Source organism: Pyrus communis, chromosome 9 (assembly GCF_041283825.1).
Source record: "Pyrus communis isolate YQ-2024b chromosome 9, ASM4128382v1, whole genome shotgun sequence".
In the NCBI taxonomy this organism is placed as follows: domain Eukaryota; kingdom Viridiplantae; phylum Streptophyta; class Magnoliopsida; order Rosales; family Rosaceae; genus Pyrus; species Pyrus communis.
The window spans coordinates 27,569,402-27,581,893 of record NC_142573.1 but is presented as its reverse complement, the minus strand read 5'-3'; the positions used below and the strand labels follow the sequence as shown (position 1 = coordinate 27,581,893).

The following is a 12,492-nucleotide window of genomic DNA, read 5'->3' as shown; positions in this document are numbered from 1 at the left end:
ACATAAAAGAGGAGAAAAACATGAAGATATGAACAAAAATGGCAGCAGCGGCAGAGACAAAGAAAATCAGAGCAGCAATAGCTTTTCACGAAGAGACATTTATTTAGATTGATCTTTTTTGGAATTCTCCCAATACTTGGGACAACTCCTACGACTATAGGGCAACAACATAACAACTGATCTGAGCCGTACATGTGGCGGAACATCTCATGATCCAAAATATTGCAAATTACATAAACGAACTTCAAACTTGACAGCAAAAATAGAACCAGAGTATTAACTTTTAACACGATTCAGCAACCAAGGCAAGCTGACAACCGATACAAAATCAAAGGAAAAAGACCCCGCCAGAACGAAAAGGCAAACAAAGGTTGAATGTGAAGGAAGCCACCAAGGGAAGACGGTGAAGCCGATCAGCTCCTGAAAACCAAGAAGTGGGGTTCGGGGTTCTTTCAGTCTGGGCGCGGATTCGATCATTCAGTGTCTCTTGGATGCCCGCATTTGCATGATTGATCAACAAGTAACAGTTAGGGTTTCGAATTGAAACTCCGTAGGCATACTTGAGGTATGATATACTTCTCGGGCATTTATCTGATTACTTTGTTCGACTGGATCATCCAAGAACTGTTGCGTGTTTCATGAGCTTTTCTTGATTTGGGTTTCTCGTAATGGTGCATGGAATTTTCGTTCCAAAATGCTTTGTATGTTCTGGTAATTAGGCCTTTGGTTTAGCTTCACCATGTTTGTCCTTAAGTATGAAAGAAGACGAAGAAAAAAACATATTCCGGAAGAAATCTTGTTTAAAATCCTTGCAAGATTACCTGTGAAATCTCTTTTACGGTTCAAATGTGTCTGCAAATCTTGGAACACTTTAATTAGCAGCCCTGATTTCAAAACCGCCCATCTTGGAAAAAATATAATGCGAGATTCATACGATTATCTTCTTCTCCGCACTGCAAATTATCGCTTTTCGCTCTGCTGTCGGGATACAGTTGCTAAGTGTTTGGATTTAGAGCTTCCGGAGCAGGAGAATATAAGTTTACGCATTAATGGTTCTTGCAATGGATTGCTTTGCCTCTCTAATCATGTAGGTCGGTGTTTGAGGAATCCTATATATCTATGGAACCCATCAATCAGAAAATTCAAGAGGCTACCGAAAGGCCTTATTCAGCACACAATCCGTTTCGATGCAACTGGATTTGGGTTTCACAGTGGGGAAAATGACTATAAGGTTGTGAGGATTGTGAGCTTTCTGGGGAAGAAATGTATCTTCGAAGTTGAGGTTTACAGCGTTAGATTGGATGCCTGGAAACGAATTAGCGCAGTTCCTCCTCTTTCACCTAATGTCTCGTCTTTCAACACTAACTCATTTGCATACATTGATGGTGTTGTGTACTGGATTGTATTGGACCATTCTCAGCAGTGCACTTCCATCCTTTCTTTTGATTTCGTCGGTGAGGTTTTTCAAAAGATTGTGCTTCCTGATAAGATGGGCAAAGGCATAGAGTTTTTTCACACCAGTATTGGCGTGTTTGAGAAATTAGTTTCTATGTTCCATTACAGACAAGATGGGAAGGATTACTACTGTGACATATGGGTTCTGGAAATGGAGACTTGGAAAATGATCCGCACGATTGTTCTTCCAGAACGTGGATGGATAACGTGGCCATTGGGTTTTAGAGCAACTGGTGGAGTTCATATTGCTATGCTAAATGGAGATTTCGTTTTGTATAATCCAGAACCACGCCAAGTCAAACCCCTTGGAATTAAACTTCATGACGGGTACGTCGGTTCTTATAGTGAGAGTCTGATTCTTCTCGATTGAATTCTGATTTCTGTGTCGTGAATTCTGTTTTCGGGTGTTGTAAGTCGTAATGTGCTTTCGGAAGAATATGTTTTAACACTCTTTTCTCGCAGACTCTGTCTTTGTTGTGATATAATCCAGGATTAGAGTGTCCAACTGATGGGTCCTTTCCATGGTAGTCTAACTTTTACTCGTCTAATTGTGAGTTTGCAATGGAAACTTGAAGCAATAAAATACAGTGTATAACGAACTGTTCCTTGTAAGAGTAAGTGGGAGTCAGTACTGTGACATATATATGGGTTGTGGAAGCGCCAATGATCTGTAGCATGATCGTTGGGGATTAGAAAAAATGACATTCCGTTGGGTTTTTAGTGCACGGTGGACAATATTTATTTTTGTGAGCTATTATTAGAAAATTTCATTTTTTTTTAAAACAGGTCCAATAACTATTATCTTTTTGTTAAGTTTTTAATAACATTGAAAATTTTAAAGTATGTAATATACTAAATCATAAGATTTAATCCCATCAACTATGTTGTATTCCGTCTTTTTACTTATTTAATATACCTATATCATAAATAAAAAATCAACAATTTACCTATATTACAGATAAATCATTTTTAGCTACCTATATTATAGATATTTTTTGCTTGTAATATACCTTTTCAAAATTAGTTGTATTCAGTTCTACCTTAAATATGTTTCACTTGAAATTTTTTATAGTGTTCTTATGATATAGGTATTTTAAAATTGGACTCAATTTAAAATATAGGTTGAATTTAAACCTAAATCTAACATTGCTAATAGTATTGAAAACTTTAAGCTTATAACTTTTTATTATTATTATGTACGATATTTCTACTGTCAATGCTACGCTATGGAGCAGATGAGGAAGAACAGAGATGGTTTGAACTTTAGATATAGTGAGATTAAAGTATCACGCTTATGTCTTTTTATTTAATTTTTTTTTCGTTTTGGAACTTGTGTATTGACTTTGTTGCATCATCTCTTGCTTTTGGGGTTTTGCCTGAACATTTCTCTTTAATGAAGTTCGAACTTTCTTTGGATTGCTTACATTGTGAAGGTGTATTTCAGTCACCAACATAAACTCACGATTTTGAAGTTAAACTATGGTTTGTAATTTTCAATTATTACTTCTTTTAGCCCCATAAACTCCCGATTGAAAAAAAAAATAGAAAATATTCGTTGTGTGGTGTAGATTGCTAAAAATGGAACGCGTAAATAGTAATATAAAAATAATCATAAGTATTATTTTTTTGTCATTAATGCAAAGTATCATTATGACCAAAAAACATTACTAAGTAATATTAATGGGAATTGGATCCCCTTCTGAGCATAGGGACCGAAGCCAACTGAGCAGCCCATCTAGGCCCTTGAAATTTGTTTCAACGGCTTCAAACAGAGAACCCCTCTAAAAGTTATAATAATTACAACCGTTGGATCAAATTTATAGAGCCCGGATGGGCTGCTCAGCAGGCTCCGGTCCCCATGCTCAAGAGGGGATCTGATTCCATATTAATGTATCAACAAGACAATATTCATTTTTTATTAAAACATGTTACTCGTGATTACACAACACCAAACCAAATCTAAATTTTGCTAATGAAGCGTGCAAGATAGTCTACCAAACATATGCATGCGTACATAATGTGACTTGGAACCAAAGTCAAAATTAGACTTCAGTTGAGTAAAATTAGGCTCTCAGTTTAGACATCAGCGTAGGCTAAGTACTCGCAATTCAACCCGATTCCAGTAACCCTAATTTCGATAGACTTGGGATCAAATAAAGCCAATTCTGGGTGCATGATCTAGATTGTCGCCTTTTATAGCCAAATGAAGGGCTGGTTTGGTATTGCTGTGCTTTGAAAAAAAATCACTTCTGTTGTGTTGTGAGAATAAGCAGCTGTGAAATAAAGAAGCAGAGTGTTTGGTAAACTTTTTTGTAAAAGTGTTTTTAAAAAAAAAAAAAACAGTATTATAGTGTTTAATAAACTTTTATGTAAAACAGATGTGAAAAAAAACCAGTTTTTCAAAGCTGGGTTTTGCAGCTTCTTGTTTTTGGCTTTTTTTTCACCCAAAACTGTGAAAAAAAATTGAAGCTAAATGTTTACCAAACACAAAAACAGCTCCCAGTTTTTTTTTATATTAGCTTTTTTCAAAATCATCTCAGTATCAAACCAGGCCGAAGTCTGCCATCTGCTTCCATCCCTAATGGCCATGCTAATTTAGAGTATGGAAAAATAATTGTCTGCATCATTTTCCAAGTATTCACTTCCAACACGTTTATGTCACAGTACAAGCCAAGCAGTCTGTCTATTCTTACTTGGAACAAGGAGATTGAGTTCTCAACCACTTGAATACCGACGTCAGTGGGCACTTCTACCGTTGTCTCAGGAAGCAGAATCTTTTGAAAAACCTCGCTGCCGAGATCAAAAGTAAGGATGGAAGGGCTATGTTTATGGCTCCTTTGTGATCCAATAGACAACTCCCTTCAGGAAAATGCACGCAGACTGCAAAAAATTGACATCATTTGAAACAGGAGGCAGCGCGGTAATTGTCCTCCAACAATTCAGTCTAAGATTGTAAACCTCAATCCCAAAGATACTTTTGTTGCATAGAAACCTCGAAACCCTCACAACCCTATAGTCATCAACCTCACCATGAAACCCAAACCCTAGATGAACGAAAACAGTTGTATGTTGAAGGCTATATTGATGGGTTCCATAGATATACCGGACTCTCCAAGGTCATAAATGCAGAATTAGAGATGCAAACCAATCCATTGCACGAACCGTGAACGACGAAACCAAAATCATGACCAGGAAGCTCTAAATCCAAACGCTTGGAAAATGTTTCAGCATCAAAGAGTGACAAGCAATTGCTCATGTCAGTGTGGATGAGTAGATGATCACAAGAATTTTGCACGACATTCGTTTTAAGATGGGCTTTTATGAAACTAGGGCTAATAATTAAATTGTTCCAAGATCTGTGAACGCATCTGAACCGCAAAAGAGATTTCACGGGTAATCTTGCAAGGATGTCAAACAAGATTTCTTCCGTTAAACTGGATCTCATCAACAAAGGTTGAGCATCTCTTCTATGCCCTTTTACATTCTTACGGGTAGACATGATGAATACTCAAATGAATAATCAAAGAATTCAAAGAAGAAAATTCCAAGATTACAATTCTGGATATCGTAAGCGCAAACAAACCCAGCTCACCAAAACGCAACATAAACAGATCGATATCCAAGATGTAGAAGCATACCTGATTCAATTATTCCAACATTTGAACCCAAACAAATGCGTGAATCAAAGATCCCTAAAACCATTCCTTAGCTTCATTTGAAATTCGCTGCAAATCAAAGAGAAAGGTTCATCCTTTGTATCGTGTTTTTGTTCTCAGAGCCGATATAGGGGTTTGTTGTTCTAATGGATGGTGGCTTCGGCTGCTTCTAGAGTATTTTTTTTATATAGAGTTTGAGTTCTTAGGGTTTTCTTTTCTTTATATACCCTGGGTGTGCAGTAGCTAGCTGCTGTTTTTCATTTACTTCATTCTTTCACTGTGTCGGTATTTGTAATTAGCTAAAAGGAAAAATTATTACCATTAGAGAGGTGAAAAACTTATTTTCTTTTAGTGGAAAGTTGCATGTCTAAGCGCAGTGTAAGAGGAAAATGTTGAAGTGATTCTATGGAGAAAAATCTGTGCAAGAAGCAGATTTCCGTAGAGGGGCAAGAATTCTAAAAGTAAGCATTTAAAAGAGAAGGAAATGGTGAAATTAAAAAATAGTTGTTTAATGTTTTTCGATTTTTTTTAGTGAACGATATTAATGGAAGGGAGATTTAAATTTGGAACGTCGGAAATTTGAAAATACCCTATAAAAATCTAAACCAACGGGCTGTTAATTTTCATATTTATGACAACTTTTGAAGGTTAGTTTTAGAAAGCATTACCAAACATGCACGTACGTGAACTATGACAGCGAAAACGGGTATGTTGATGGTCATGGTTAGGTGTAAATTTTTTTGTTCTAATTTTCATTATCTTTTAATTATTTGAAGAAAAAATTGTAGAGTTGTACATATAATGGAGTGTCATTGTTGCTACTCAAGGTTTGTCTCTTCGTCAATTAAATATTCGTAACGCTTTTACTCATGAAGGTCTAAATGAATAATACATGTCACCTTCACTTAATTACAGCAATTTTTTAAAGTTCTCGAACTCACAAACTGATTCTCACCAAACTACTGATGGAGGAGTTTTGTAACATGTGGGTTATGGTTATGATAAATGATGAAATATTGCTTCAAAGCACGTAGTAACTACGCCATCTTTTAGACTTTATTCGCCTCCACATCTAGTGTACTAAGGATATGTGAATAAGCATATGAATACAATGAAACTCGGCCTTACACCTATTGTTTGTCAAAATTTTGCACATTCCTAAGACAAACCCCAACACGAGAGATAATAAGAAACACTAAAGTTTATACCAAGAACAAAATTTGCATAAAATTGTTCTTAGTACTTTGGTTTTCCAATGAAAAGGTGGACGTAGTAGAAGGCTATTTTTTCCTAATAATTGTTGGAGATTTTGTTATGTATTTCACTCTTGTTTTCTTCTATAATTCGTCCTCTATTTATGGAGGTATAAACAATCATTCATATTACTTGGTTTGCAATTAAGAGGCCCCACTTCAAGAAACTCATTTGAATCCATTCTCAAATTTCTAGAACGTGTTTCATGAGTGATTTTGATACCATATACAAAGTGTTGGAAGACTATAAATAAACTTGAAAGGATGTGTGTACCTTTTATGTGGAAGCTTGAATCTCAACACGCTCCTACAAACACGAACAACTGCATTGACCCTCCATGCACGTCTAAAACCTCATAGGTCATTGGGTTGGCTATGGTATGTCAAGTTGCCCCTTGGTTTTCGTCTCCCAAGACCTAGAGCTGAAAATGATAGATCTAAAGACCTAACTAGAATATTTGAACTGTGGAAAAACTTGTGTTTCTTGTGTTTTCTCTCTTCCCCAAAGTCTCTTTATATAGTGGTTGGGAAGAATGTACAAAGACTGAAAAGCCCATCAAAATCCCAAGTATATTCTAATATGAATATCTCTTGATTTTCATCTAATTATCACATAGATAATTAGAAGGTTAATATCCTCATGTGGGTGGAATATCCTTTGATATTTATTTATCCCATAAGATAATCATACATCTCCCTCTCACCCACATAGGGTGTGGCATAGTCTCAATCAACACACTTAGTTCACATCCATTCTAGTCTATCTCCTCATACAGGAAATGGGATGCGCGACCTCTCTAGAAAGAACGTACATAACCACAAGCACTGCCATTAAGCTATCACTACACTAACAACAGTGCATCACTCGGATGTTCATCGCTTTATGCCCCAAACTGTTTGTCACACACCAGATTTGACATTCTTTATCCCTCGTTATGAAATAGAAAACAATGTCATATCTTACAATTATCATGTATCCTTGTCTTATGTTTGGTAACAAATATCAAAAGACGCCGCACAGCTAATGAATCACATGACATGGTGTTATCTTCGAATTGTCTTCCTTAAGCTCTCATGTCAGTCTAATTAGATTTAACTGCTTGCCTAGACACGTCTCTTTGGATAGTAGCTAACTTGACCGTCTTAGATAAACGTGCTAAAGTAGCAATCATTAAACCTCATCTTTCTAACATAGACTTTAGTTCAAAAGGCATAAAGGTGGAATCGTATAGATTCCTTGTGGTTCACACAGTGATTGAAGCAAGGATCAATTTATCACTCTCACTTTCAGTCGGTTATAGCACATACAGTATGATTTGTATGTTATAGTGTACCCTTATTTGAATGAGTGTGTCACATGTCCATTGGACACCATACGAATCTTAGTCTAGTCGTTACACAAACGCCTAACCTAAGTCTTCTAGCCTAGTCGCCTTCTAGACGCCCACTTAGATACTCATATCCTACTTTACAAGCTTTAGCATGAAACAAATCTCATGTTCGATTTCTGTTAAGTTTCATCTTAGACATTTCTAAGGTGACGTTTACCTTGTGCATATTGGTACGTTCAACATACACGTGTCCGGTCTTGCAGTCCAATGCATTGAGGACAAAAATAAATAAATATGAAATGAAAAACTTCAATGCCTTTTTATTCAATAATAAAGTCAAATACAAAAGAAAAACACATCAAACCCTACATAAACCCATATTCTTTACATGAGTTAGAAACGAGTTTCTAATTATGGGTTTAGTCATGGGATCAGCGAGCATATTACTGGTCGAGATGTTTCAACATTACTTCACCCTTGGTAACCTTGTTCCTAAAGAAATGATATCGTATATCTATGTTCTTAGATTTGCCATGATATTTAGGATCTTTAGTGTATGCTAAGGCCGAAGTACTATCACAGTAAACAAGTACATCTTCTTGAGCATAAGCCGTAACTCCCATCTGTCGTAGAAACCTCTTAAGCCAAATAGCTTCTTGAACAGCTGATCCAATGGTAACATATTCTGACTTCATTGTGAACAGAGCAATACAAGTTTGCTTCTTGCTACACTAAGAAACAATTCCACCTCCAAGGACAAAAGCATAACCTAAGGTGGATTTGCGTTCATCTATATCGCTTGCTCTCTGCATCACTATATCTTCTCAACTTCATATCTGTTCCTTGGTAACATATGGCTAAATCTTTTGTTCTTTGCAGGTATCTCATAACCCTCTTGACGGCTTGCCATTAAGCTTGTCTAGGATTACTTTGATAGTAGCTTACCATGCCCACGACATGGCAAATGTCCAGACGCGTGCAAAGCATCACGTACATCAAACTTCCTACTGCAGAGGCATATGGGACGTTTGCCGCTTGTTCTTTCTCTTTCTTAGTCTTTGGACACTGTTCTAAGGACAATATCGTGCCTCTTTCCATATGAATGTTTATGGGTTTGGAGTTCTCCATCTTAAATCATTCAAGTACCTTTTTAATGTAAGTCTTTTGAGACAAACTTAGAACTTTCCTTGAGTGATCTCTTGTGATCTTAACTCCAAGCGCATAATGTGCTTCACCCATATCTGTCATCTCAAAATGGGATGACAACCACGCTTTCGTGGTTTCTATGGAGGTTTTGTCATTTCCTGTTATTAGGATATCGTCAACATACTGAGAAAGTATGATAATACTTTTCCTAGATTTCTTAAGATACTCACAGTGGTCTTCCTCAATCATCTCAATACCAAATGAAGTGATTAAATTGTGGAATCTAATGTTCCACTGTCTATACGCTTGCTTGAGGCCATATATGGAACATTTTAAGCGGTAAACTTTGCGTTCTTGTCGCTTGGCCTCGAAGCCAAGAAATTGATCCATGTATATCTCCTCTTCTAGTTCTCCATTGAGAAATGTTGTCTTAACATCCATTTGGTAAAGTTCCAAATCTAGTTGAGCAACAATAGCTAAAATAAGGCGAATAGAGGCAAACCTCACCACAGGGGAGAATGTCTCTTCATAGTCTACACCCAATTGTTGAGTGTATCGTTTCACCACAATGTGTGCCTTATATTTGTCAATTGAACCATCCGTCGTGTGTTTGATTTTTAAAACCCACTTGTTTCCATGCCCAGGCGGAAGGTCAACTAACTCCCAGATAATACTTTTGTCCATGGAGCTCATCTCTTCCTCCATTACAGTTATCCACTTTTCTTTGGCCGTTGAAGACAACACTTCTTTGTAAGAAAAAGGTTTGTGTTCCTCTGAAGGTATGCAAATGTAGGCTTCTTCATCAACCTCAAAATGACATTTGGGAATGTGGCCTCTCTTGCTTCTTTGAACTGTGTGACCTTCAATTTCAGAGGGTACGCTCCCATCATTGGGCGTATTCTCTTGAGTGTTTATGGATACATTACACCCACTAGGTTGTGTACTCACACCTAGATCAAGTCCTCCTACATCATATTCAATGACCATTAGATTGGAAATCAATTATCCTCCTTCGCTCGAAGATGTTACGAGTTCTTCATCTTTCCCTAACTCATGGAGATCAAGGTTTTTGACAATATCACTAAGTTTTGGGAAGTCATTCTCTATGAATTCCACATCACGTGAATCAATCTCGGTTCTCCCTCCAACTAGATGTTCACCATACATCACATGACCTTTCGAGTTTTCACAATATCTTATAAAGTTATGTTTATTTGCTCTAGGACCCAACTTTCCAAACTTATGTGATTGATTATGAACAAATCCAGCACAATCCCAAGGATGCAAATTACCCATATTGGGTTTTACCCATATTGGATATGGTTCAATAAAGAATGATTTTATTTGCTTAGATTTGATTGATTCTTGTTCTTCTACTTCTTTAGTAACTATTATTAAACATGTTAATTCTGAAACATGGCATGCTAGACTAGGGTATATAGGGTAAGATATAATGACAAGGTTAGTTAGAGAAGGCCTGTTGGTGTCACTAACTATTGTCAATCTGCCTGTATGTGAGCCTTATTTAGCTGGAAAAACAGTTAGAAAGCCTTTTGGAAAGGTTGTTCAAGCTACTCAACCGTTAGAGTTAATCCACTTTACATCTGTGGACCAATAAGTGTGAAGGCCCGTCATGGCGCCTCTTATTTTCGAACTTTGATTGAAGATTACACGCGATATGGTTATGTGTACTTGATCATTCATCGGCATGAAGCTTTAGATTGTTTCAAATGTGGTATCAGAGCGTGCTTAATGCGACCTCACACCCCATACGATGGTTTGTGAACAGATTTCAAACACTTTTACCCACCTGGGTCGAGCTCCACTTCCATCAACCACCTTAATGCCAAGCCTAGTAGCGTGAGCAGGGCATTAAGGTGGTCAATGTTAATACAAAGTGTTTTGGAAAATTAAATGTACGGATGACAATTTAACCGCCAAAATCACTTCCCGCGAGTAACTGCACCAAATAGGGAAAATTTTAAGATGAAAATTCGAGTATTTAATGGATATGGGTAACTGCGGGGTAGATAATTATTCAAGGGTAAAGTACAAAAAACTACTTCAACTATTGGTGTCACGACACTCTCATACCTCATCTTTTAAAATTGACAATATCATACCTCATCTTTAGAATTTGGTCTGATGTTATACCTTCCGTTACTTAACCGTTTACTTTTCAATTAAATGCTGACGTGACTTGATTCAAGGCCCACTTTCTATTAAAAATCATTAAAATATTATTAAAAACTAAAAAAATTTATTCAATATTTTGTAAATATTAAAATCATAAAGAAAAGTAAAAAAAAAAAAAAAAAAAACCAACCCTCAGTTCGTCCCTCCCCCTCCCCCTCCCCCCTCCTCTCTCTTCTCCCCCATCTTCATCTTCTTCCCCCCCCCCCAAAAAAAAATAAAAAAATTCCAATTTGTCTTCCCCCCACATCCACCCTCAGTTTGTCTTCCCCCCGCACCCACCCCCCTCTTCTCCCTCCTGCAACCTAGAAAAAAAAAGAAAAAAAAAACTCAAATCCCGTCGGCGGGAAAATGGGTGCGCGGAGAAGGTGGAGGATGGGTGTGGAAGAGGATGTGGAGAATGGATGTCCCTCCCCTGCCCCCTCCTTTCTCTTCTCCCCCATCTTCATCTTCTTCCCCACACCTGCAACCCCTAAAAAATAAAAAAATTCCAATTTGTCTTCCCCCCGCACCCACCCTCAGTTTGTCTTCCCCCCTCCCCACCACCCCCCACACCCACCCCCTCTTCTCCCTCCTACAACCCAAAAAAAAAAAACTCAGATCCTGTCGGAGTGAAGATGGGTGCGCAGAGAAGGTGGATGATGGGTGCGGAAGAGGATGTGGAGAATGGTTGAGAGTGGTGGATTTGGCAAGGGGTTGGGTTTGTTTTGGAGGGGGGGGGGGAAGATGAACTGGGTTCGCTTTGGATATTTTTATTTTTATTTTTTTTCCTTCTTCTTCTTCTTCCTCCTTCTTTCTAGGTTGCAGGGGGTTGTGTTTTTTTTTTTTGTTAGGGGGGGGGGGGGGAGGAACTGCGTTGGGTTTGGGATTTTTTTTATTTTTATCCTTCTTCTTCCCTCAAGGGGGGGGGCGGGTTAGGGGGTTAATGGGTTTTCAAATTTTTTTTTTTTTTTTTCTTTTTGCTTGAAGATTAAGCAGGGAAGAAGATGAAGATGGCGAGACAGAGAGAGAGGGGTGTGACGAGCAGAGGGATTTTTTTTTTGTTTAATACTTTTCTTTATTATTTTAAAAATATTTAATAATTTTTTTTAGTTTTTAATAATATTTTAATGATTTTTTAATAGAAAGTGGGTCCCAAATCAAGCCACGTCAGCATTTAACTGAAAAGTAAATGGCCAAGTAACGGAATGTATAACATTAGACCAAATTCTAAATATGAGGTATAACATTGTCAATATTCAAAGATGAGGTATGAAAGTATTGCGACACTAATAGTTGAGGTAGTATTTTGTACTTCATTATTCAATTTTGGTTTTGGTGATGGTGATGGGGATACTGCCCCGCTTTTATTTAAAATATATAATAAAATGCAAGCTAGCTGATACATATGATGCGACTGCGAAAATCTTTGTGGCCTCTGTGGCACAAATACTCTATAATTTGCCGGAGCCCCCAATC

General features: G+C 37.4%; 1 protein-coding gene across 1 annotated transcript; it reads left to right on the top strand.

The window, feature by feature from the left end:
* The first annotated feature begins 296 nt into the window (after positions 1–296).
* On the top strand, positions 297–2,054 carry LOC137740775 (F-box/kelch-repeat protein At3g23880-like). Its single transcript, XM_068480582.2, has one exon. The coding sequence runs from the start codon at positions 740–742 to the stop codon at positions 1,823–1,825; it is 1,086 nt and encodes a 361-aa protein (XP_068336683.2). The 5' UTR covers positions 297–739; the 3' UTR covers positions 1,826–2,054.
* The last annotated feature ends 10,438 nt before the right edge of the window (positions 2,055–12,492 follow it).

Coding starts and splice junctions, on each gene's coding strand:
- LOC137740775 (XM_068480582.2), top strand. CDS start 740: ATGTTTGTCCTTAAGTATGAAAGAAGACGAAGAAAAAAACATATTCCG.